Raw genomic sequence first — 27304 nt, forward strand, 5'->3', positions numbered from 1 at the left:
TTTTTTTTTTTTGTGCCAGTCTTGGGGCTTGAACTCAAGGCCTGGGTGCTGTCACTGATATTTTTGCTCAAGGCTGGTGCTCTACCACTTGAGATACAGCTTCACTTCTTGGGCTTTTTTAGGAGGTTAATCACAGATAAGAGACTCACAGACTATCCTGCCTGAGCTGGCTTCCAACATGATCCTTGGATCTTAGCCTCCTAAGTGGCCAGGATTATAGTTGTGAACCACTGGCGCCTGATTGGTATTTTTATTTTGTGGTACTGAGACTTGAGCTCAGGGCCTTCTGCTTTCATGGGACTCTCAGATTTGTATGCCTGGGCTGGCTCCAAACTAGGATTCTTACATCTCAACCTCCTGAGTCACTATGATTATAGGCATGTCACCAGAGCACAGCATGACTTTCTTAGTGCAGAAAAAAAAAGTAAATGACTCCTAGATTACTTATCTCTGTAAACTGTTTTTTTTTTTTTTTTTAACATTCAATACTTCCTTAGATGGCCTCTTTCCTTCATTTCTGTGGAGCTCAATTTATTATGGTATTTGGAAAGTAATGATTCTTATGGTTTTAAGTTGACATCCTTTGCATCTTCTATAAGCTCATATAGCTTTTTTTGTTTGGTCATGGGGCTTGATCTCTGGGCCTGAGTGCTTTCCCTCTGCTCTTCAGCTCAAGGTTAGCACTCTACCGCTTGGGCCACAGTGCCATTTGCAGCTTTCTAGTGGTTAACTGGAGGTAAGAGTCTCATGGACATTCCTGCCTGGGCTAGCTCTGAATCGAGATCCTCAGATTTCAGCCTCCTGAGTAGTTAGGATTATAAGCGTGAGTAACTGGTGACTGGCTCAAGTAGCTTTTGATAGTTTTAAACTCTAATCCAGTAACAAGATTGCAGTAAAGGTTGTAGTGTGTGACTTGTTTCCCTGTAGAGCCAGAGCCAGTAGCTTTCTCTTGCCTACCTCAATGCTACTGAGTTACTGGTTCTTCTCAGTCTGTCAGCCTAAAAACAGAAAGATTCTCTGAAGATCCATAAATTTGGGAGTATTAGAATTGCAACAAGAAAAAATATGTACGGTGTAGGAATCTTTATATGTATTTAAAGAGATTGATGCAAAGGAACAATATGAAGGGGAGAATGAGGAGGATTACATAAGTGTTTAGAGAATAAACAATCCTTGGCCACATGGGTCAGCAAGAAGGGTTGTATGGTATAAGGCTGTACGGGTGTTTTCACAGAAGTGTGTACTGATAATGTTATGGTGGCCTTTGTACCAGGCTGTGCTTTGACAGTCTCTTGTGACTGTTCTTATTATCATACATAGGCTTCAGGTGTTCTGCCAGCTTTATGTAATTTTTGTTTTTTGTCCACAAAAGTTACTCTATTTAGATTTTTAACAACTTTTACAGTTCTACAACATTCTCTAACTCACTACTTAAAACTTATGGGTAATAACTTTTTGTGTGTATATTTGCTGATATTGGGCTTGAACTCACAGCCTTGAGCTTTTGTTTGGCTTTTTAGCTCAAGGCTGATGCTTTACATCTTGAGCCATAGCTCCACTTCTGGCTTTTTGCTGTCTGGTCTAGCTTTCAATTGTGATTTTCAGATCTTAGTCTCCTGAGTAGCTAGGATTATAGGTATAAGTCACCATCTCCTGGATTATAACATTTTTTAAATAAAGAGTATTTATAATTTAATTTTGGAAGTTTCTGTCTAACACTTAATGTTAACATGTTAGATATAAGTACAAAGTGATTGTGGCCTAGGGAATGTGCCAGTTTGGGGGCTAGAACTCATGGCCTGGGCCACTCTACCATTTGAGCCACAGTTGTACTTCTGTTTTTTTGGTGGTTAGTTGGAGATGAGAGTCTCATGGACTTTCCTGCCCAAGCTAGCTTTGAATTGTGATCCTCAGATCTCAGCCTTCTGAGTAGCTAGGATTGCAGGCAGACCCTTCACTGGGAATGATTTTTAAAAGCAGTTCAGAGGTGTTTTGGGCAAACACATAAGTGAATAAATGTGCTTAAGATATATACATATATACGTATATATATAAAGATATTTTCTTATATATATTTCACACATATACATATATACATATGTATGCGTGTATATATGTATATATGTACGTATGTATATATATGTATGTGTATATATACGTATGTGTGTATATACATTTATATATATGAGAACTGACCAGAAAGGTTCCTGATGAATACCTCTGCAAAATTTTTACTCCACTTAGTTTCCAGGAGCAGATTTAGTGAATTGTAGGAAGTTCATAGAACTTTCACTTTTTGTCCCATTAGCATGAGGTCATTCAGTAGTGATCTTACAGACTGAGGCCTTCCAACTTGGTTGTTCTGATGTCTCAGGCAGTGGTAACATCAATAAGAAGCTATCTCAGCCATGCTGCTTGTATCATGGGGTGGCCTTTGGTCTGGCCATTGTGGTAATTCTTTTGTCTGCGTTTCTGCTCATTTCTCTTGGTGATTTTCTTTTAGGACAACTTGAAGTTAATACTGTTTTTATTTTTATTTGTATATCTGATCATCAGTAAAATTTGATCCTTGGCTCAACTGACTATCCATCTCTGGCCTTATCTGTAGGGGAACACAGTAGTATTGATTAGTTTTAAGTCTAGCTTTGTTGAAGGTTGGCTGGTTTTGATCTTGGGCCTCAGTTTCTTCACTAAGGTGGTGAAGGGCCTATGAAAAGGTATGAGCCCTGAGATCCCCAGGGAAAATTATCTAAAGGGAGTATTTGCTATTTCAAGAAGAGGAGTTTAAAGTCTTTCATTTTCTCTTTTCTCAGATGAACTGATTGCCTATGAATTAACAAGAAGAGAAGCAGAAGCTAATAGAAGACCCCTGCCTGAGTTGGTGCGTGCCAAAATACCATTCAGTGCTTGCCTTCAAGCCTTTTCTGAGCCAGAAAATGTTGACGATTTTTGGAGCAGTGCCCTCCAAGCCAAGTCTGCTGGTGTGAAGTGAGTGTGTGCAGGGTGGTAGTGGGGGAAGGGAGTCTTGGAGAGGGTGGTGCCTACATGTTCTTTTGGGTGGGATATATTCTCATAAATTTATCTATTCTCATAGATTATACCTAATACCTTTTTCCAAATTGCCAGAATTATTATTAATGAAGAAATTATAAAAGTGCTTATATGAAGCTTTAGTAGTTAAACTTCATTATGATAGCTCTTATTTCTACATTTAGGATTAGGATTAGAAATTGATTATGTGTCCCTGCTTGGAGAGTAGGAATCTTAGGAATCTCAAGTGGGCATAAAGACTGCTATGTGCTGGGCACTAGCGGCACATGCCTGTAATCCTAGCTACTTAGGAGGTTGAGGTCTAAGGATGTCATTTTGAAGCTAGCTTGGGAAGGAAGGTCCAAGAGACTATTTCTAATTAATCAGCAGAATGTTAGAAGTAGAGCTGTGGCTCAAGTGGTAGAGTGTCATTGTTGAGCTAAAAGGCTAAGGGATAGTGAATAACCTGTCTCTAAGTTCAGGCCCAGTAGACACATAAACAAAACAACAACAAAATAACTGGTAAGCATTGTGAAATGAGCTGTTGGAGGTCAGGATATGGGAAGGGATAGGAAGGGGAAACAAAGGAGGAAGCAACAATGCTTGATAAGAAATGTACTCATTATCTTGTCCATTTAATTGTAACTCCTCTGTATGGTATTTTCATAATAAAAAAATAAATAAAATATAAAACAAAACAAAAATAACAAAAAAAGAGATGGGCATAAATTAAGGGGAAGTTTGTAAGTTTGGCTTTGAGAATTTTGCTTCTTTTAGATGTTCTTTAGGCCTTTCTCTTTGCGTCAAGGATTGAAATCAGATCAGCTACTGCCTGTGTTTGTTATGACCTCAAGTAGCAGACAGACCTAAGACAATGATTCTGTAGAGCCTATTGCTCAAGAGACTTCATAAGTTAAAAATGGAAAAGCAACCAGTTGCCAGTGCCTCATACTGTAATCCTACCTACTCAGGAGGCTGAGATCTGAGGATCATGACTGAAAGCCAGCCTAGGCAGGAAAATCTGTGAGATTTTTATCTAAAACAACCACTGAAAAGCTACGAGTGGAGTTGTAGCTCAAGTGGTAGAACACTAGCCTTGTAGCAAAAACTTTCAGGATCAGTGCCCAAGACCTGAGTTCAAGCCATAGGACTGGCAAAAGAAAAGGAAAAGCATAACAATTTACTTCAAAAAAGTAAGAGCTGATGATATAGCTTCCATAATGAGTATTTGCCTAATATGGCTAAATCCCTAGTATTACATAGACAAAATCTCTATAAAATAAGCCATATTTTCTTAAAATAAGTTATCAAAAACTTCATATTCAAATGAGGATTAATACTACTCATGAATTAAATGAGGATTAATTCACTTATCAGCTGTCATCCTTGTTATACAGACTGCCTAGTTGTGGTATGTAGGTGTGTGTGTTGTATGTGCATGTTTGTGGGTCTGTTTAGTTGGTAAGTTGGCCCTGCTAAATGCAATTTGAGGCAACTTCTGAGTAGTTAGAAATCTATATGCCATATTGACATTGACACTAGGTTGAAGATTCCTCAAACAATTATCCTTTTCTTTTTGTGCTTTTATTTTGATTCTGTATGGGAGGTACAAAGTGATGGTTGGATCAGTAAGCCTAGCAAACCCCATGTCTCAGGTATAAGTTAGAGTAGGAGTGTTCATTTCCCTGACTCCTGATACCCCTCCTCCTGTTCTTCTCAACAGTGGCCTGGTATTTCAGGGTGCTGGGTGTGGCCTATTCTCTAAGCCTGTCTCTCCCTGTCTGTGTCCTGCCAGGAGGACCATTCTCAACATTTGGAAAAGGCCCATCTTTAAATGGAATCAGATGACACTGGCTTTCCAAAGATGGATTCTCTAAGCCCCAGTAGTGGTCAGGAGATCCTGATTCTTATCCTGTCTCCACTTCCTGGCTTCTCTTCTGTCCTTGGCAAAATCACAACCAGTGTCCTTTCCTCTCTCATGAGGAGTTGCTGACCCAAATTTCTCTTCAAATACTACAAAGCATTCAGTGGCAGGCAGTGCTAACAGAACTACCTAGAATCATTGAGAAGAAGTTTCTTTAAAAGTAGATGGTAGATGTATTTTTCCCTATTCTCTGCATACATATATGCTCTTCTATATTCTTTTTACATATATGTAAGGAATTAGTATTAGGTTACTGTGATACTTAATAACTGAAAAAAATGGTCCTCATGGGAAATGAAAAAAATTATAAGTAATAAAAACAATTGCAATTTATTGTACATTTATTATTCCCATCAGTGACCATATTTAGTCATCCTAAATGATTCAGTAAGGTAGGTACAATTGTCCTGTTTTATAGATTGGGCAACAGAAGGAGAAGTAACTGGCCAGTAAGTAGCAGACTTACAAGTCATTAAAGTGTGGTTGGATTCAGGGATTGAAGTCTTCATCCCTGATTTATATAGGACGTTCATATTCCTTTCTAGGCCCACTTATGTGTGTATCATTTATAGCCTGGACATATTCTGGATGATGCTCTATCATGTTTCAAATAGTCACATGGCAGAACCCCTTAGTGGAAACCTAAAAATTCTTTGTTTTTAATTTATTTTCAGCAGTGTAGAGTATGAATCAGCCATATTTTATTGTTTTAGACTTTGAACTTTCTTCTTGTAAGTCCCAAGCCTATATGGCCAGACAGAGGCAAATATGTATTATATATCTTGTGGTGAGCATAGTGGTGTAGACATATAGTTTCATCATTGGGGAGGCTGAGATAGGAGGACCAAGAATTCAAGGTTAACCTGGGCTCCATAGAGAGTTCCAGGCTTTCAATACACTGATAATCTTAATAATTTTGGTGAGAGGAAAAGCTTGGAATTTTTTCGTATTAGATCTTCATAGTCTGTTTACCTTAGTCACAATCACTCAATAAGTGACATTTAAAGTAATTTTAATAGATTACCAATTAATAACCCAATAGTATTACCAGGACCTATTCTGAGCACTTTATATGTCATAACTTTTTAATTCCCATAGCAACTTTTGGAAGTACATTTTGTGTCCATCTAAACCTCTTCGAATGATTTACATTCTGATTGCTTTTATTAAAAATGTGAAGCTGTCCAAGAAAAAATGTAATCTTAGGAGTTGATTTTAGGAATAAAAGAGCATGCAAAGCATAATTTTATGACTGTGCTTAATTTAATCATAAATCTGATGTCTTCAAACTGTTAAATAAATGCAAAATCATATACACATATGGATATGAGCAGTTACTGCATGTGTGATACAACTTAAACTTTAATACTCTGTGAGAGGTTTCATAGTAGGAACCATCTGGTCTGACTTCACGTGCTAGTAAGTTGGTACTTAACCATCAAAAAGCTGTGTGTTAAATTACTCTCATTTTCCCATGCTCAGAAACCTTACCCAGATACTGACAGCTAGAGAAACTCCTAAGAGTCACAGGGCTCCTGAATCACATTTTTCAAACCATTGATTTACCAGTCACTTTTGGTTGTTTTCACTCTTACATATTTTCTAGATTTTAAGTTAATGTAGAAAGAGAAGATCAGAAAAGTAATACTTTCACATTAGTTGAAAATATCATAATACTAGATAGAGTCTGTTGGATTTAGAAAAAGTAAAGGACTTGTTTCATTTAAATAAGGATGATGGCCGGATGTTGGTGGCTCACACCTGTAATCTAGTTACTCAGGAGGCTGAGATTTGAGGATTGCAGTTCAAAGCCAGCCCGGACAGGAAGGTCTGTGAAACTCATCTCCAGTAAACCAGCAGAAAACTGGAAATTGTGGTAGAGCGCTAGCCTTGAGCTGAAGAGCTGAGGGACGGCTCCCAGGCCCAGAGTTCAAGCCCCATGACTGATTAAAAAAAAAAAAGAATGATGGTTAGTATTAATAGTTCACTCCTGTAATCTTAGGAGGTGAGATCTGAGGATTGTGGTCCAAAGCCACCAATCAGAAAAATCGGAGACTCTTATCTCCAATTAACCAGCAAAAAGCCAACAGTGGAGTTGAAGCTCAAGTGGTAGAGTGCCAGCCTTGAACAAAAATGCTCAAGGACAGTGCCCAGTCCCTGAGATCAAACCCTAGGGCCTGCACCAAATAAAAACAATAATAATGATAAACATGATGTTTATTTCTGCTTCTCAGAAGATTCACATAAAATTGTCAAAAATATAAATTTCTGGAGAGAACCAGGATAATAATATTATGAGAATGCTCTTCTTTTCTTTTCTTTTTTTTTTTTTATTGTGAAAATACTGTACAGAGGGGTTACAATTACACGGGCAAGATAATGAGTACTTTTCTTATCAAGCATTGTAGCCTCCTCCTTGAGAATGCTCTTATTTTCTAAAACAGCTCCTGTATGTCACTGTTTATATCTTTCTATCATGCTTATGGAGAATTTGAGATAAAGAGAGGTTCTATAATTTGTCTAGGTTAAAGCACAGGTCAACATCAGACAGATAAATGAGAGTCTAAGAACTCACGGATTGACAAAATCCATGCCTGTTTATTAGGCATATACAAACAATACTTTCTAGCGTGCCAGGTGTTTTACATCATTTTATGAATATTTCACAGTCATGGAAATAGACACTACTAGTAAATTCATTTTTAGATGCAAAAACAGACTCAAAGGGTCAGTGGTCTATTCAGATTTAGAGAGATTTAAGGATAGGCTCCTTAAGATCTGAGATTTCTCTTTTGACTCTGTCCCTATGCTATCGCTTTTCTTTTACACTGGGGGGCAGCATTACATTGGCATTTGCTTTGTGATTGCTGGTAGGCTACATTCCAAACAGAAGGTATTCTCAGTGTGGGTGCTTTTGCAATCTTAATCACTCACAAGGCTGAGATCTGAGAATTGAGATTTGGAACCAACCTGGGGATACAAATCCTGAAGATTCTTATTTCTACTTAGACAGGAAAATGCTGAAATGGAGGCATGGCTCAAATGGTAGAGCCCTAGCTGTAAGCAAAAAAAAAAAAACCAAGCTAAAAATTGAAGTCTTGGGTTCAAGCTTTAGTAAAAAGTGAGGATTAGGAGAGGAAGTTGCAGAATCCTCTTTTTAGAAGTTACCTGTAGTGCCTGTCTGGCTCATTGTCTTTATTTTCATGTAACTCATGTCTGCACTGACCATCAAATAGAAATGTTTGTTTAAACAAGATGCTAAATGTGAAGAAAGTGAGCTGGAACTGGGCATCTTATTTTGTGCCAATTAAATATTCTGTACCTAAAGCCCAGGCAATTCAGACTTTCTGAAAGTTAGAAAAAGTATAACACATTGCATGTAATTTATCAATTTGAAGAGTGAAGGCTGAGATTGAGATAGTATAGATAATTGGCCCTATAATATAGCTCTTTCTAGGGTCTCTATGACTACAGATTTAGGTGTACCAGTAATTAATGAGGTCCTAGCATTTTCAGTAGTCAACTTCAACTCAAGTTCTACTAAACCCTCCGTACACCGATTCTGCTGTGCCATAGGGAGTGATTCTCAATTGGAGTGGAGGTCACTTGCGGGCTTTGCAGACACACAGTACACATGGCTATGAACCCCTACAAATATATGGCCTACTTTTCAGCAAAGATTTTAGACAGATGATTGAAAAACACCTTCAGGAATATAAAATGTGACAACTAAGTAAGAATTTTGAAATGGGCCTCAAATCATTCTGAGCTATCTCCTACATTCAGTAGTTTCTTCTGGCAGGATGGAGTAGGCAGTGGCGAATGGGTGTGTGCACACATATGTGACTTGTGTGTTCCTCCTTCCTGGCCCAGTCATTGGGATTGACCAAGCTTGTTTTGCTTCATAAACTGTATTCACCTTCTTTTTGCCTTGTTTGATTGATATAATCCCCTTGTGTTTCCCAGAACATCTCGCTTTGCCTCATTCCCTGAATACTTGGTAGTGCAGATAAAGAAGTTCACTTTTGGTCTTGACTGGGTTCCAAAAAAATTTGGTAGGTATCTTTTGCATGCTTTTGCTTAAAACATTAAATTAACCACATATAGACACACACACATGCATGCGTGCGCGCACACACACACACACACACACACACACACACACACACACACGCACACACAGCATATGAAAGAGTCCATGTAGCTGGCTGCCACAAACAGTTCCATTTCATTTTTTCCTATTATTCCCACCTTTGTCTTTGGACTCAGAGAAAGTGATAAGTACTGAGAGTAAGAAAAACCACACTCCAGTACATTGGCTGTCCTATAACAGGTTCTGTTTTTTTTTTTTTTTTTTTGCTGTATTTTTTTTTTGTCAGTCATGGGGCTTGAACTCTGGGCTTGGGTGCTGTCCCTCAGCTCTTCAGCTCAAGGCCAGCACTCTACCGCTTGAGCCACAGCACCACTTCCGGTTTTCTAGTGGTTTATTGGAGATAAGAGTCTCACAAACTTTCCTGCCCGGGCTGGCTTTGAACTGTGATCCTCAGATCTCAGCCTCCTGAGTAGCTAGGATTACAGGCGTAGGATTATAGGCGTGAGCCACTGGTGCCCAACTTCTATAACAGATTCTGGAATGAATGAATTCTTACAGTGGAAACACAAGCCTCTCACCCTATCAAATAACTTCCCAAATGTTACTGTGAATAAAAAAATCCCTAAGATCTTGATTAAATGCATATGCTAAGCTGGCAGGTCCAGGTCTTAAGCTTCTTCCCTCTTCCAGGGCTGTGGGTAATGCTTGCCCAAAGATCACATGGAATAGCAGCTAATGACATTCACTTAGAGTATATGCATATCAATAATCAAATAGAAACAGCTGGATTAAACTGTCAAGAGATATTTTATTTTGGCTGCATTAGGCTTACTTCTTGCTAATGTTAAAGGTCTTGGACTATTTTGTTTTCCAAACAAATGCATTCAATTTTTTTTTCCCATCATTATGACTGACATGCTATGGAAAGCCAAACAGATTGACCTGTGGTTTCTCAAGCAGGTACCTCGGAATATATGCCAGTCTCCTATTACTTATGTATTTTTGACTTAAGGAAACAAAACAATACAAGCCTTTTAGTAAACCATGCACCTAAGCAAGGGGACAGGTGCAAAGAATGTAAACTCAGGGATCTCCCAGGAACATTGGCACTCTAGGGCACCCAGTACCTGTCATGGCAGTTGTTGCTTTCTGATGTTCAGGGCTCTTTGCTTTTCCAGGGGGAGTTCTGTAAGCAGGGGTCTGAGGATGGATACTGGGAGAGAGAAATGGACTTGTTCTGAATGCTTTGAACTATGTTGGAAACAAGGTTTTCTTTATCCTTAGAATTTCTGTAAAGGACCCAAAACATTGAACCAGATCTTAAGAACTTACTGAGTTTAAGAGTCTAAAACAGAACCTGAAGTTTTAATAAATTTGAATTTTGTTATTTAAGGAACAACTATATTGATTTTGTTGGTTAGACTTTTGTTTGTTTTTGCTGCCTCCTGCTATTAAAAAAAAAACCAAACTTTAGCTCTTCTCTTTGCGTTGTTTCAAAATATGATTCACATGCCTGAGAGTATACATGGTTTTGGGGTCAGCATTTTCAGTTTGTGTTCACTAGCCCCAAAGATACCCTCCACATAACCATTTGAATCCATTTTGAATGCCTATCTTATCTGAATATGTGCAGTACTAAATCTTGACATGGCGATAGGCTGATAAACTTTGTATTTGTATGAGTAAACATCGAGCTAAAATTTGTTTCCAGAAAAAAAGTACTCCAGGATTTGAAATTCAATTAATTTCATTAAAACTTTATTATTTATTTCCTCAGAATGATCACAATAACTATCATGATCTGAGAAAGTATAGACTAGCAGTTATACACTTGAATACCAAACAAGAATAGAATAATGATAGAGATGGCAGAAGTAGGCTGACTATAAGAAACACAGTACCCTTAGCCCACAGCCCAAGCCTGCACTACCACTCAGGAGGCTGTGATCTGAGGAACAAAGCTTGAAAATGGTTGGGACAGACAAATCTGTGAAACTCATGTCTAAGTAACCAGCAGAAAGCTAGAACAGGAGGTGTGGCTTAAGTGGTAGAGAGCTAGCCTTGAGCAAGAATGTAAGGTTTCCATTTTGGGTAGACATAAATTAGAAGAAACATTTCCCTATTGAAAGAATCAGAAAAGTACAACTGTGATGCTCATGGTTGTAGAGACACTAGGAAATAGTGGGGTACCATTGTCCAGAGTAGAAGCTGAATGTCAGACAGTTGTTATCATATAAGAATATGCTACAGCATTATGTTTTTCCAAATTAGTTAGAAATTGCAATTAAAGAAGATAAACCTAACCAAGGCCGGTGGCCCACACCTGTAATCCTAGCTACTCAGGAGGCTGAGATCTGAGGATCATGGTTCAAAGCCAGCCCAGACAGGAAAGTCCATGAGACTCTTATCTCTAATTAACCACTGGAAAACTGGAAGTGGTGCTGTGGCTCAAGTGGTAGAGTACTAGCCGTGAGCTGAAGAGTGCAGGGACAGCACCCAGGCCAAGAGTTCAAGCCCCACACTGACAAAAAATAAAAAAGTAAATCTGATTTATAAGGTGGAACACATTGCCAACATCTTTTTTTGTTTTTTGTTTTTTTGGGGGGTCCAGTTGTGGGGCCTGAACTCTGGGCCTGGGTGCTGTCCCTCAGCTCTTCACCTCAAGGCTAGCGCTCTACCACTTGAGCCACAGCATCACTTCCGGCTTTTTTCTTTTTGCTTATGTGGTGCTGAGGAATCGAACCCAGGGCCTCATGCATGCAAGGCAAGTGCTCTACCACTGAGCCACCTTCCCAGCCCAATTGTCAACATTTTTAAAACATCAGAATGTGTTTGGACCACAAGTGGCTTTACAAGTTTGTTCTTGTTCATTGTGAAATCCTGCTACCCTCTGTCCTTTCCCCAGGTTCTCCATTAACCACATCTAAGTCTTGATGAATCTGCTGGTCCTATGATCTGTGAGCTCTGCCTAGACACATGCATGTAGAGCCAGCAGTGCTGGTTTAATAATAAGGTGATTATGGATCTTTGGTGAGCACATTGGATATCACTCTCTCTCGTTTTGCAGACGTTTCTATTGATATGCCAGACCTACTTGATATCAACCATCTCCGAGCCAGGGGGTTACAGCCAGGAGAGGAGGAACTTCCAGACATTAGCCCCCCCATTGTCATTCCTGAGGACTCGAAAGGTACTGTCTCCTGTGAGGAAGGTATTCTTGACCCACCACCCTCCTCCAGAGAACAGTCACGTTCTTCCACTACTTAACCAGGAGTTCCCTGTGCTGCAACCCATTATAGACACACATCATGCTAGGTGCCCGTGGGCTCAGGCCTGTAATCCTAGCTACTTAGGGGGCTGAGTTCTGAGGACTGTGGCTCAAAGCCAGCCTGGACAGAAAATCTGTGAGACTCTTTATCTCCAGTTAACCAGAAAAAAGGGGCAAGTGGAGCTGTGGCTCAAGTTGTAGAGTACTAGACTTGAACTGAAAAGCTAATGGAGAGCACCCAGGTCCTGCACTCAAGCCCCAGACCAAAAAAAATACAATATGCATTGTAAAAGGCACAAACCATCATGAGGAGCCACTGGACAGCTTTTAGCTGATGTTTCCTCTGGGGTTTACTCCCTCTCTTCCTCTTCTGCCATATGGGAAGGAAGGAGTGTGATTTCAGCAGGCTGTTACTCTTACTTGAACCACTCTCTTCTTTGAATATATGTACTTCTAAATCTTGACATGATATTAGGCTGATAGGTTTTGTATTTTAGTGAGTTTCCACTGAGCCAAGAAAATGGGAAAAATGTACTCTAAGTACTTTAGATTCAAGTAGTTTCTTTCAAACTTCATTCTTATTCCCTTGGGTTGAATTATCACAATAGCTGTTGTGATCTGAGAAAAAGTATAAACTAGTATAAACTTGCTACTGGTACCTTAGGAGGAACTTCAGCTGAGTGTGTTGGTATTAAGTGTCATGATCATATCTCCCCTCCCTGACCCCATCACTGCTTCATAGCAAGGGCCTGGTTTAGATGTCTTGTTCACTTTGTGATTGCTCAGGCAGTCATCATTGAGAATATGTAACTTTTTAAAGGAAAAAGACCTGAAAAAGATAGTAACTGCATTTCTATGGGTTCAAAAATAGTGTCAGAAAATTTCTCTAATGAAATTGGTTTCATTCTGTCTTTGTTTGCTCATCTGTTTACCATTCATCTTCCTAATGAGTTCATTAGGCAAATTAACGCATAATGATGGAGCTCTGTGGACCTTCTACCAAAGGCTTTCCATACTTGAACAGTCATTTTTACTTGTACAAATGAAGGGTAAAATGAATCCAGGAGGAACAAGAGAGGATTCAAGACAGGCCTGCGAAGTCAAAGGTGAAATTGTAAGACATAGAATAGAGAAGGGAACTGCAGGGAAGACTTCCAGGTCAAGGAGCAGATGGCTCCTTAAAAGCATTAAAGCAAGGAGACAAGTGAGCATCAGGGAAGTCAGGAAGGTTTATTAAACTTGCTCTTGCTCTCTTTTTTGCTTATAACAGAACATTAGTTTGTAATTAGGCAGAGTTCTTAGAAATACACGGAGAGAAATTATTCAGCTCATTAAGATGCTAATCAAAACTTTTATCTCTTCTGCCTGAAACCTGTTCTTTTACCTTGTTAATGTAATGATGTTATGTTATGCAGGCTGGGGTGGTCTGTGTAGAGTTACCATGTGGTAAATGAAATGTTCTTTATCAATCACTCTTTGACATGAATTTTTCTAATTTTTCTTCTTTGCTTCCTTACTTTTCAGATCGCCTGATGAACCAGTTGATAGATCGTATGTATTTTTTAAAAATGTTATACTATAATTTTCATTAGTCTGAGACAAGAGGCATGGTTGTGTTCTGGGCATGTGTAGCCTTTCCCTGGGTGGGAATGATTCTTCATTTGAAGATTAAGTAAGCAGCAAATGTCAACCCATGGAGATGCTGATTAAGTAGTCTTTTCTTTTTTAAACAGTTTTGTTTAGTCTATATTCACAAACTATTTGATATAGGTTAAAAAGATACAGATAAGGTTGTAAAAATATACTGTATTTTTACAGCATAAGCTCACATTTTGGGAGAGACAAGGCTTTGATTAAGTAGTCTTTTTGACTCAGGACTGGGACTGTGAGCATGAGAATGGTCATCCCTGGGTTTGCTGTTTATGATTATCTGGCCTGAAATATTGACTGGCCTTCTGTGAACCTCAGTTTCCTCATATTTGAATACAGGATAGTGATGCCATTTCTTCTTTCAGGGTAGCGTAATATTTAGGTGACTCAAAACACTCAATATAATAACACTTTTTGCCAGATGCTTGTGGCTCATGCCTGTAATCCCAGCTACTCAGGAGGCTGAGATCTGAGAGTCGTGATTTGAAGCCAGCCTGCAAAGGAAAGTTTGTGAGACTCTTATCTTGAATTAATTCGTAAAATGTCAGTTATAGAGCTGTGCTTCAAGTAATAGAGTGACAAGCTTGAGTGAGAAAGCTAAGTAACAGTAGCCAGGCACCGAGTTCAAGCCCAGTGCTAGCACAACACTTCTAAAAAACAAATACTTTTTTGGTAGCAAGTGAAAAGGAGGATGAAGAAAGACTGAGGCAAGAAGTAAGGAGTTCATTTTTTATTTATTTATTTATTATTGTGAAAATACTGTACAGAGGGGTTACAGTTACATGGGCAAGATAATGAGTACATTTCTTATCAAGCATTGTAGCCTCCTCCTTTGTTTCCCCTTCCCATCCCTTTCCATCCTCCCCCCGTCCCCCCAATCCTCCCCGCTCCCCCCCCTCCCCCCGCACCAAAGTTGTAAATAACGACTTGTACGTCTCATTGTTGCAATGGGTCCACCTGTATCCCTATTTCATTTTTTTCACACTGAATGTTGTCTTCTACTCTTGTAGCCTCAGACATCGACGAGTCATCAGTGATGCAGCTGGCTGAGATGGGCTTCCCTCTAGAAGCATGTCGGAAGGCTGTGTACTTCACTGGAAATATGGGAGCTGAAGTCGCCTTCAACTGGATCATTGTTCACATGGAAGAGCCAGGTAGGTGGTGGAAATAGGGAATGGCTTAGCAATCCCCAGCAATACTAAGCTTTGCTCCTTCCATGTTCCTCATGGGTGCTGTCCCCTGGAAAAGAATCACTTCTCACTTCACAATATGCTGCAGTAGTGGGCAAGCCATAGTCTTTATTTTTCTTCTACTTTTGTTTTTTAAATTTAAATTAATTAATTAATTAATTAATTAATTGGATGCTAGTACTTGGCTTAAACTCATGGCTGTATGCTTTTGCTTAGCTTTTTCACTCAAGGCTCTCCCACTTGACTCACACTTCCACTTCTGGCTTTTTGTTGCTGAATTGGAGATGATAGTCTCAGTACTTTTCTGCCCAAGATTCTCCGATCTCAGCCTCTTGTGTAGCTGAATAGCTAGAATTACAAGTGTGAGCTACTGGCACTTAACCTCTTCTTTTAAATAACAACTTTTAGCTTTTAAAAGACATACTCTACCCCTTAAAAAATATCTTTTTGATCTGTACAACTTGGAGATAGGGGGTGGGGGAGGAAAAGTAGAAGAAAAATGAGGGAAGGGGTAAAAGTTTGACAAAAAAATGTACTTACTACCATACTTAAGTAACTGTAACCTCTCTGTACATCAACTTGACAAAAAATACATACATACCCTTTAGTTAGCCTTTTCTTTTGTCTACCTCATAAGATATAATTCATCTAGCTACTCATTTAAAGTATATATATGAGTGGTTTTTAGTACATTCACAGTTATATAGCTGCTACCACTTATAATTTTAGAACATTTTTCTTTACTCTAAAAAAATCTTCTCCACCCTAGCAGTCACTTCCCATTCCCTCTCTAGCTCTCCTCAGACACTGAAAATCACTAATCTACTTTCTGGATATTCTATAATTGTTAAAAAATTATCTTTTTTGTGCATTTCATATGAATGAATCATATGCATGCATGCATATATGTGTGCATATGTGTGTTTGTGTGTATGTGCGTGTGATAGTGATCACAGTCTTGAGGCATAAACTCAAAGCCTTTAGGTTTATGCCTGTGCTGGCCTGTACCATGACTCTCCTATTTATGCTTCCTGAATAGCTGAGAAGATGTGTACACTACTGTGTCCAGCTTATTGACTGACAAGATGATCTTGGGAACTGTTTTCCTGGACTGGCCTTGATCAGCTGTCCTCCCAATCCTTGCCTCTCAAGTAGCAGGTGTTAAAAATATGAGCCACTATACTTGGCTATTTCATTCTTTCTTATAGCAGAATAATAATTCTGTTATGTGTACATACATTTTATTTATTATTTCATCAGTTGATGGACATTTAGATTCTTTCCAGTCTTTGAATTATAGTGCGGCTATAATTATTTTCATACAATGTGTGTGTGTGTGTGTGTGTGTGTGTGTGTGTGTATGTGTGTGCCTGCCAATCAATACTGGACTTGAACTTGGGACCTCAAGATCTCATTTGCCTTATGTGCTTGAAGTTGGCAATTTACCACTTGAGCAGTGTCTCCAACATGTGCAAAAGTTTTGTGTAGATATATATTTCCATTTCTCTCAGGAGGAATTGTCATGTAATATATTAGCTTTCTGAAGAGCCATTTTATATTCCCAGAAAGAGGGCTCTAATTTCTGGATAGATATCAGATAGATGATATACAATTTTTTTCTCATTTTGCTGTCTTTCCATTTTTTGTTTTTGGAAGTATTGAGATTTGAACTTAGGGCTTTGTTATTGCTAGGCAGGTGTTATGCCACTTGAGCCCTGCCTCTATCCTTTTTTGCTTTGTTTATTTTTATTTATTTATTTTTTGCCTCTTCTGGGCTTGAACTCAGGGCCTGTGTGCTGTCTCTAAGCCTCTTTGTGCTCAAGGCTTCTACCATTTGAGACAAGTACCACTTCAAGCTTTTTCTGAGTAGTTTATTGGCGATAAGAATCTTATAGACTTTCCTGCCTGGGCTGGCTTTGAACTATGATCCTCAGATCTCAGCCTCCTGAGTAGATAGGATTACAGGTGTGAGCCACTGGTGCCTGGCTGCTTTGGTTAATCTTTGGATAGGGTCTCACTTTTTGTCCAGGTGAGCCTGGATCACTTGCTATTTATACTTCCTGTATAGCTCAAATTACAGGTGCAAGCTACTCTTCTCAGCTTTTTACTGGTTGAGATGAGGTCTTGCAGAGTTTTTGCTCAAGCTAGCCTCAAACCATGATTTTCTTGATCTCACTCTCCTGAGTAGCTTGAATTACAGGTGTGAGTGACCACATTCAGCTTGTCTTTTCACATTCTTGCTAATACAATTTGAATCATCTGCTTTGGAAATTTTGATGAAATTCAATTGTCTATTTTTTTCCCTAGGCACTGGTGTCTTTCATATTATGTCTACGAAACCTTTATTTATTTCTGTTTTTTTTTTTCTGTTTTCTTTTTTTTTTTTCATTATTGGAGATTGAATTCAGGGACTTGTGCTTGGTAGGCAAGTACTCTACCACTTGAGCCACATCCTTAGTCCTTCTATGGTTTCTTCCAAAAGTTTTGTAGCTTTGACCCCTACATTTAAGCTAATGAGCCATTTGCAGTTAGGTTTTTCTGTGGTAGGAAGTTTGACTTTACTTTTTCTATTGGAATGGCTGGTTATTATAGCATTATTTGATGAGAAAATTGTCTTTTCCCTACTGGATGGTCATGTCAAAAATCAATAGGTTATGGATCCGTAAGCATATGCCTATATGTATAGACTAATTCTGAACTTCCAATTCTATAAAATTGATTTGTGTATCCTTATGCTTATCCCAGACTGTCCTAATTATTACAATTTTGTACATATTTTTCCTTAACTCTAAAGCATGTCAATTGCTAGATTAAAAAAAAACCCAATGAGGGGAAGGGATATAACAAAATGCTGAAATAAAGGTACAGGTTGACCCACTGTAACAATGAGATGTACAAGATACTGTGTTGAAAACGAACTTTAGAACTTGGTGGGGCGGGGCTGAGTTGGGGAGATGGGGAGGGAAGGGATAGTAGGGGAAAAATAAAGGAAGAGATAACAATGCTCAATAGGAGATGTACTGATTACCTTACTCATGTAACTGTAAACCCTCTGTACAGTATCTTTACAATAAAAAAATAAAAAAAAAACCAATGACAACAACAAAAAACATTTGGATGTGATCATTTTCAGATTTTGCTGAACCACTGACAATGCCTGGCTATGGAGGAGCAGCATCTGCTGGGGCTTCTGTCTTTGGTGCTACTGCATTGGATAACCAACCTCCAGAGGAAATCATAGCTATCATTACCTCCATGGGATTCCAGCGGAATCAGGCTGTGCAGGCACTAAAAGCAACAGTAAGCCTGAGAGATGCGAATGCCCCTCTTAAGGGAGTAGGTTTGTGTTTCTGTCAGTAGCAACTAAGACTTCTCACATCTGTTGACTGCTTTGAAGCAATCTGTGCCCAATAAAGCACCCTACCTTGGCTGGTAAAGATTTATTTACAGATAGTATATGTATAGCTAAACTAAACGATACAGTGAATTAAAGTATATGATGACAATGAAGCTAGGGCAGCATAACCAAACTACAAGAAAACCCTCCTCATCTTAAATGCTTGTCAACAAGACTCATGGATTTGATTTGTAATTTGCTACAGCAAACATGAGATTCTGTGTCAATAAGAGAATGAAATAATACTTTTCTGATATGGAGACCTGATATGGAGAAATGTTTTATTTTTTATTTATTTTATTTTATTTTGTTTTTTTTTTTTTGGTCAGTCATGGGGCTTGAACCCTGGGCTTAGGTGCTGTCTCTCAGCTCTTCAGCTCAAGGCTAGCGCTCTACCACTTGAGCTATAGCTCCACTTCCTGGAATCTCATAGAAGGCTTGAATAGCTCCTTGGAATTCTCTGCACATATATACATATATATGTATATGTGTGTGTGTGTGTGTGTGTGTGTGTGTGTGTGTGTGTGTGTGTGTGTGTGTGTATGAGGAGTATCCTGATATATTAGGAGTTAGGGGACTATGGAACTAGAGGGTAGATAAAATTTCTTGCAGTATAGATACCTATTTTAGGGAAAATACTTTTATTTTAAATAAAACACATCTTTTTTTTTCTCTTGCCATATCCTAATCTACTTTTTTGTGTGCTGGTACTGGGACTTAAATTCAGGGTCTGGACACTGCCCCTTAGCTTTCTCACTCAAGGCTGATATTTTGTACCATACCTCTACTTCTGGCTTTTTTTTTCTGTTAAATTAGAGATAATAGTCTTGTGGACTTTCCTGCCTGGGCTGGCTTTAAACCACAATTCTCAGATTTCAGCCTTAAAAGTAGCTAGGATTAGAAGTGTGAGCTACCTGTACCTGGCTTCGTAATCCATGTTTGAGTGGATGTCTTGGCTGATACAGTCTGTGGCTGGGGCCATGCTGCCTTTTTTGTTGTTGTTGTTGTTGGTCGTGGGGCTTGAACTCTGGGCCTGGGTGCTGTCCCTAACCTCTTCAGCTCAAGACCAGTGCTCTACCACTTGGGCCACAATGCCGCTTCTGGCTTTCTGGTGGTTTATTGGAGATAAGAGTTTCATGGACTTTCTTGCCTGGGCTGGCTTTGAACCACAATTCTCAGATCTCAGCCTCCTAAGTTAGGATTACAGGTGTGAGCCACCACTGCCTAGCAATACCCTGTCTTTTGACTGGCTGTGGAAATTTTTCTGGAACACTCTATTTTCTTTTCAAATGCTCAAAAGAGAGTCTCAACCAAATTTTATTTCACTTAGGATACTTCCTTGTGTTTCTGCTTATTTTGTTTGCCTGACTGTTTCATTGTAGCTTCTGACTAAACAGATTTTTTAGCTTGCCAGTGACAGCACACACAGGGGAAGGTGGGAATGCTTTCATGGTGAATTGGTTTGAACTCTTTGTGCTAAAGCTATCACTTAACCAAGTCATTAATCTCATCTCTACTGCAATCTAGCCATTCCTCCAATATGTAGAGAAAGGAGGCATGAACAGTATTCACATTGGCACCACTCTATCTCATGTTTCTCCAGGAAATGCAGTTGGCAGAGAAGAAGATTTGTTCAGTTACTGTGGTGGTAGAAGGGGCTGCACTTAGACAAATGCTGTTCCTATTCCTTTTGTCATTCTGCACTCATCATTATCAGTATCAGCCTGCAGAGATGCTGACTGAGACAGATTGGGGCTTTGGAATGACGATCTACTGCTCAGAACTGTTTTCTGGTGAATCCAATTAGACATGGGTGCATCTCTTAGGCAAGAGGCAGAGCTTCTGGCTCAGAGGCACTTAGATTAATTAATTCAGGCCTTCTGCCCTCTGTGCAGCATCTGGCTGAAATGGTCAGGATATAATGAGACCCAGGGGACTGCATGTGTCATAAAATTGTTTTATTTTATTAGAATAATAACCTGGAAAGAGCACTGGATTGGATCTTTAGCCACCCTGAGTTTGAAGAGGACAGTGACTTTGTGATTGAGCTCGAGAATAATGCCAATGCTAACATCATCTCTGAGGCTAAGCCGGAAGGACCTAGAGTCAAGGATGGATCTGGAAGTAAGTTCTTACTTTAGACATTTCCTAGTATCATGACCGCCCTTCCCCTCACCCATACATATCCAAGCTTTTGTCAGCATTGAAAGTCAGCACAGTATGCATTTTGCTACTTTGCCTAGGCCACAGTGGTTTGATAAAGCCTCACAGTTGTATCACCGGGAGAGGTGTGTGTGTGTGTGTGTGTGTGTGTGTGTGTGTGTGTGTGTGTGTGTGTGTGTGTGTGTGTGTGTGTGTGTGTGTGTGTGTGTGTGTGTGTAAATGTAGTTCCAGTTTTAACTTTGTCCATTTCTTTGAGATATAATTTCTTCATGGACCAATAGAAGCTTTTGTTTAAAAGACTGTATTTATTTTATGTGATTCTTTTTGAACAGTGGACAAGTGGTCCACTCATGTTCTTTTTGAACATGAGACAAGTGGTCTCATGTCCTTGTCTGTATCACTATCAATGCCAACTACTGGTAATTTTCTGAAGGGGTGTTTCAGGATGTTCCAGTACTGGGGCTTGAACTTCTCAGGGCCTAGGCACTGTCCCTTAGCTTTTTTCCTCAAGGTTAGTGCTCTACCACTTGGGCTACAGCTCCACTTCCAGCTTTTTGGTGGTTAATTGGAGCTAAAGAGTCTCACAGACTTTTCTGTCAGGGCTGGCTTCAAAACTGGAACTTCAGATTTCAGCATTCTAAGTAGCTAAAACTATAGGCATTAGCCACCAGTGCCCAGTGATATCCATATACTTAGCCTGTCATTCAATATGTCCTGGAATCATATCCCAGCCTACCACGTTTTCTGTTCCCCTGTCACACCCCTGGACCACTCAGTTGACACCAATTTTCATCTAGCCTGCCTCTAGGCTTCTGGTCAGATGAATCACCATCATTGCACATTAAAATTCTTACCATCCTTTATAACATAGCCATAGATTCCATTTCTCCATGGTGCTTTTCCAGTTCCTTATTATGATCATAATTAGTCTGTGATCACCTCATATGCTAGTAATAATTATACAAATATTGAAATATGTCCATTAAAATACTTCCATACTTCCATATTTAATTCTCCCAATAGCCTATGAGGTAGATACTAGTATAATCTCTATTTTACAGGTGAAGACACTGAGATTGAGAAGAGTAAATAGTTCTCATAGACTGATGGGTAGAACCAGAGTTTCAACCCAGGCAGTCTACCTCTAGGGCCTGTGCCTACAGCCACTAGAATGTATTATTTGTTTTTCTATTGTTAGAAGCATCAAATTCCTCTTGCAGTAAAACTATTTATGTACCTCTTTGCACTTCCTGTTTTAGTGGGAGCTTGTGGAGGACAGATATTATTTTATGAAACTTGCAGTGTCTAACACATAGATAGTACTGAGTAAATAATAATTGGCTTTATATAAATTTATATCACCAGTATTTGTTCCTATGAACAAATATCCTCATTAATGGTCTCACCAGACTTGGCATGTATTGGTCTAGACCTAGAGAGAGAGGAGGAGAGATACAGGCAAGGTTTATGTTTAAAAAAACAAAACAAACATAAAATAGGAATTTATTCACTGAAACTGTTTCATCACAACTGAGGAAGAAAAGGATAAGATGTAGTTCTCCCAACTTTCATATTTATCTGAAAGATCTTATATTACATTTCAGAAATCACTAGTTTGCCTGAAATATTAGAGGTTGTAATGGAAAAGTTCCTCAATAATTCATGAGCAGATCTATTATGCGCTCTACTTCCATCAGTTCACTGCTTCATTGACTTTTCAATAATGGACTTTTTTTTGGAGAATCCTTCTCTTAGAAGGAATAAGCCACAAGACAGGGCTGCTTTGAAGCTGCACTGGGAAGATTTAACAATTAGGATTTCTGTGCTTCTGATGGAACATGGAGTCACTGACCACTTAATTATAAAGACCAGAGATTTCCATCCCCAGGCTTCTGGCACCACAGGTTGATCAGCAGACACGGCTGGATTTCATGCCTCGATGATGCTTTCACACACCCTTTAAGGCAGTGTGGGTTGAGCTGCAGGTTGTGGGTAAGAGTGGGGAAGACAATTATGAGATAAGCCATGTGAAAACCACATATAAGATATGCAGGATACAAAGACAGTGGGAAGTAAAAAGATTAATTACAAAAAAAACAGAAAAGCAAAGACTTCCCTAATTTTACAAATACATTTGAATCTGATTTTATAGAAGAACATTTTTTTCAACTAGTTTTCCCAGCACTGTATTTGGCTCATTACCGGGCGTCTCCAGGGTGGCCTTTTCTGCTTCCACTTAGTACTATATGAATGCAGCATGTGTTCAAAAGGAAAGAAAAAGATAACTTCTAGTATGTTGTCCTATTAACACCCAACTCATATGTTACTCACTGTTTTCTTTTTCTTTTTAAAACACTAACATTTATATTATTTACTTTTCTTACAGTTAAATGGATATATAATTATTTTAGCAACTTGAGAAAATGTTTATGTATATATATATATATATATATATATATATACACATTATATATGACATTAGAAATTATAATTCTAGTACTCAGCTACAATCAGTGTTAAAGTTTTGTGTGTAGTCTTTATAGCTCTATGCAAATATATAAGAATGAAGAGCCGGGCGCCAGTGGCTCATGCCTATAATCCTAGCTATTCTAGAGGCTAAGATCTGAGGATCACAGTTCAAAGCCAGCCCGGACAGGAAAAGTCCATGAGACTCTTATCTCCAATAAACCACTCAGAAAACTGGAAGTGGCTCTGTGGCTCAAGTGGTAGAGCGCTAGCCTTGAGCTGAATTGCTGAGGGACAGTGCCCAGGCCCAGAGTTCAAGCCCGGCGACTGACAAAAAAACCAAACCAAAACAAAACAAAAAAAAACAGAAAGAATGAAGAAAAAATAACTTCTTATTTTATATTCTATTTATAACTAACTTTTTCTCTTAACTCTAAGTATTCATATATGTAAATGTAAATCTGTATCATTAAACATATGTTAGTAATGTTCTATTAAGCAAATGTGCCATAATTTATATACCTAATTTTAGGCTAACTAGATATTTAAATAAGACTGTTATAGAAAGGGTTTCAAATAATGAAATGTTTCCACATTCATTTAACAGCAATGACTTTAAATGATTTTTATTACTGTATATTAATTGCACAAAGAAATTTCTCTGTGGCATTTCTATATATGCATATATTTTGATCCAATTCACCCCCCTCTATTACTTTTTCTTGTTTTTACTCCCTCACTTTCTAAACAACTTTAGTGTGTTTCATAATGCTGTTTTCATGTGTGCATATGAAGTACTGTGATCATATTAGTTTTTAATTTTTTTATTGTAAAGATATGGTACAGAGGGGTTATGAGTAAGGAGCATGAGTAAGGAAATGAGTACATTTCCTATTGAGCATTGTTACCCACTCCTTTGTTTTCCCCCTCCTCTCCCTTCCCTTTCCTCCTCCCCAAACCCCCCACCCCACAACAAAGTTGTAAGGTTGGTTTTCAACGTAGTGTCTTGTACATCTCATTGCTACGATGGTTCAGCCTGTATCCTTATTGAAGCATTGTGTTATTTCCCTTCCCCTCCTCAAGTTGGAAAAATGTGTATACAAGATGCAGGGCACTAGAATCAGTGACAACAGTGACAACAGGGGTTATACCGGGGGCGGGGGGGGGGAGGGGGGAGAACATACAAAAGAAACAAAAAAAATGACATAGTACATTAAAAAAAATGTGGCAAAGTAAAAACCTCTTGTGTCCCTATCTTGGGGTTCATTTCACTTAGCATCATCTTATATGTTCATATGTACATAGCTTTTGACCTTTTCTGCTTGTCTGGTAAGATTTTTGATGTATACTAGTTATTGCAAATAAGGGAAACCATGGGACTGTTATTTTGGATATGGTTACTTCACTTAATATAATTTTTTCCAAGTCTTTCCATTTCCTAACAAATGGGGTAGTGCCAGTCTTTCTGATGGAGGCATAGAATTCATATAAATAAATAAATAAATATCTCACATTTTCTTTATCCATTCGTCTACTGAGGGACTGATTCCATATCTTAGCTATGGTGACTAATGCTGCGATAAACATAGTTGTACTGGCAGCTTTAGTATGGCCTTGTTTGCGTAAGTCCCCAAACGTGGGATTGCTGGGTCATAAGGGAGCTCTATGTGAAGTATTTTGAGGAACCCCCATACTGCTTTCCAGAGTGATTGAACAAGTTTACACTCCTACCAACAATGCAGTAGGGTTCCCTTTTGACCACATCCCCTCCAGCATCTGTTGTTATTAGATTTATTGATTCTAGCCATTCTAACTGGGGTGAGGTGGAATCTCAATGTTGATTTGCATTTCTTTTATGGCTAGAGAAGTTGAGCATTTCTCTTTGTGGCTATTGGCTATTGTTATTTTCTCTTCAGAGAAGTTTCTCTTTAAGTCTTTAGCCCACTTATTAAACAAGTGGTTGTTTCTTTGAGGATGTTGTTGGAGGATTTAATTTTTTGAGTTCTAAGTATATTTTAGATACGAGGCCCTTATCTGTTGAAGATTTTCTCCCAATCCATGGGCTTTCTATTGATCTTGCTAGCTATGTCCTTTGCCATGCAGCAGCTCTGCAGTTTCTCCTCTGCCATCTTCCTCCAGACCTTATTTGTTGTTTTTTTCAGTGAATGAATTTGGTTCACAGCACTACAACAAATACCCAATTTAATTCCTATCTAGGTAGTTAATATTAGTTCAACATTTAACTTCCTTTTCTCTAATAAAAATAATGTATAATAAACAGTATTAGATCTTTATTCTTTCTTTAGAGTAAGCTTCTATGTGAGGTTTTTGAGTAAGGTATGCATGTTTTTCAGGTTTTAATGCAGCCTGCCGTCCCATGACCCTCTGTGTACAAGTTGGCTATTTTAGTGACTCCTCCTCTTCCTTCCAGCAGTGTTTCATATTTTTTGTCTTTATTATCTAATTGGTTTTCTTGTGCTAATGAATATCTCAATTCTTTTGGCCATTTTCCAGTATTTATTGAGATTTTGTGTGTTCCTTTTTTAATATATAATTTTTGTGTGTGTTTCTTAAGTGATTTATAGGTGAGTTTCACATAATATAGATTAGTCTGGGAAGACTAATAGCTTCACATAATTGAGTTTTTCTAGCCAGAGACATGAAGTATTTCTCTTCTGATTCAGCCCTTACCTCCTCTCACCTCCCTAAAGCTATATTGTTTTCCTTATAGACTCCCTTTGAATTTCCAGTTTAGATATGTCTCTGAAGTTTACATTTTCTTCATTATATATGTGTTGAATTCACTCATTTATTTTTGAAATTATTACTGTATTTTGTAAAGTTACTGACCTTGCAGGAAGCCATTTCATGGAGGTTTGAACTGAATTACCTCAAATGTATAGGTTAATCTGGACAGATGTGTAATCTGTTAGGTAAGTTGTTATAAACTCCCAAGCCATTTCTATCTTTTTCTTGTTGAGTTGACTGAAATATTTAATTTGAGGGTATCAAATACCATTAAGAAGTAAATTCCATTAGGGAGTAAGATAATACCATTAAAAGATAAAAGTAATTGTTCTACTTGCGCCAAAACAAACAAACCAAGTAGAAACAGCTTATTCTGGGTTTCTGTTGTGAGAGATCTGTGCCTAATTTATCTAAGCAAAATGGGGTGATAGGTTGTCTTATAAAAGCTGGCAAGTCCTGGAATGGGACTTGATTCCAGGCATCCTTGATTCAAGATGAAATCCCTTCTATCTGATGGGACCCAGGAGCCTGCTTCCTCATGGTTTGTTCTGTTACAGGAGATGAGCTCTTTGGCTTAAAGGAAATAAAAATAAAATCACATATTTGGCTCCGGAGCAGAAAGGCATCAGTACTGACCACAGAGGAGACCAGATTGCTCCCCCAACAAAGTCGAGACAGGATTTTATTAACTTGATGGAATTGGCTATTGGACACCATCATGTTGTCTAAAGGGTGTTGCCCCCTAAGCTGCTGTGAGAGCAACGAGGCTGGATAGAAGAAAACTTGTAGTAATCTAAGAGTCCATGCTTTTATTTGCATTCTGTTCTCCTGTGGTGGTCCCTAACTGTCTCCATTCCACTCTCAGATAAGCCCTCCAGAATAGCTATCAGATGTTACAAGCACCAGGGTTATAATACCACAGAGTTAGGAAAGGCCCTGAGAGTATGAGACATCATTTTGTGTTGCCAATTCTGACTCACTGAGGTGGATGCACTCAGATCTGGGTCATCAGCTCTGCTGAGGGAATCTGAGGGTGAAGATTCCTTCCTTCCTAGCAGGTGAGCTAGAAGGGAAAGGTAGGTCTTTTTCAAGCACTGTTTCAAATATGGGTTGGACCAACAGAATCAACTTCACCTGAGAACTTGTTAGAACTACAAATTATTGGGCCCCACTCAGATCTGATGAATTTGGGACTCTGAGAAAGACCCAGTAATCTGTGCTCTAACAGGCCCTCTAGGTGATTTTGACAACTTATGTTTGAGAACCTTTCCTTTAAAAAGCAATATTAAATCATTATCACTATATGAAGGGGAGCATGGTTACCAGAACCTCAACAAACCTGCTAACCAGCAGCAAAAATACTGAGCTAGGTGTG

General features: G+C 38.7%; 1 protein-coding gene across 1 annotated transcript in view; it reads left to right on the plus strand.

The window, feature by feature from the left end:
* Positions 1-27304, plus strand: part of Usp13 (ubiquitin specific peptidase 13) — a 144986-nt gene that overhangs the window by 96346 nt on the left and 21336 nt on the right. The window contains exons 13-19 of the mRNA XM_070025844.1: positions 2814-2988; positions 8921-9009; positions 12115-12237; positions 13840-13866; positions 14976-15119; positions 18289-18455; positions 20523-20676. Of these exons, the coding sequence (XP_069881945.1) occupies positions 2814-2988; positions 8921-9009; positions 12115-12237; positions 13840-13866; positions 14976-15119; positions 18289-18455; positions 20523-20676 (879 nt within the window). The remainder of the gene's footprint in view (positions 1-2813; positions 2989-8920; positions 9010-12114; positions 12238-13839; positions 13867-14975; positions 15120-18288; positions 18456-20522; positions 20677-27304) is intronic.

This window comes from Dipodomys merriami, unplaced genomic scaffold (genome assembly GCF_024711535.1).
Source record: "Dipodomys merriami isolate MVZ:Mamm:240054 unplaced genomic scaffold, mDipMer1.0.p SCAF_173, whole genome shotgun sequence".
Taxonomy (NCBI): domain Eukaryota; kingdom Metazoa; phylum Chordata; class Mammalia; order Rodentia; family Heteromyidae; genus Dipodomys; species Dipodomys merriami.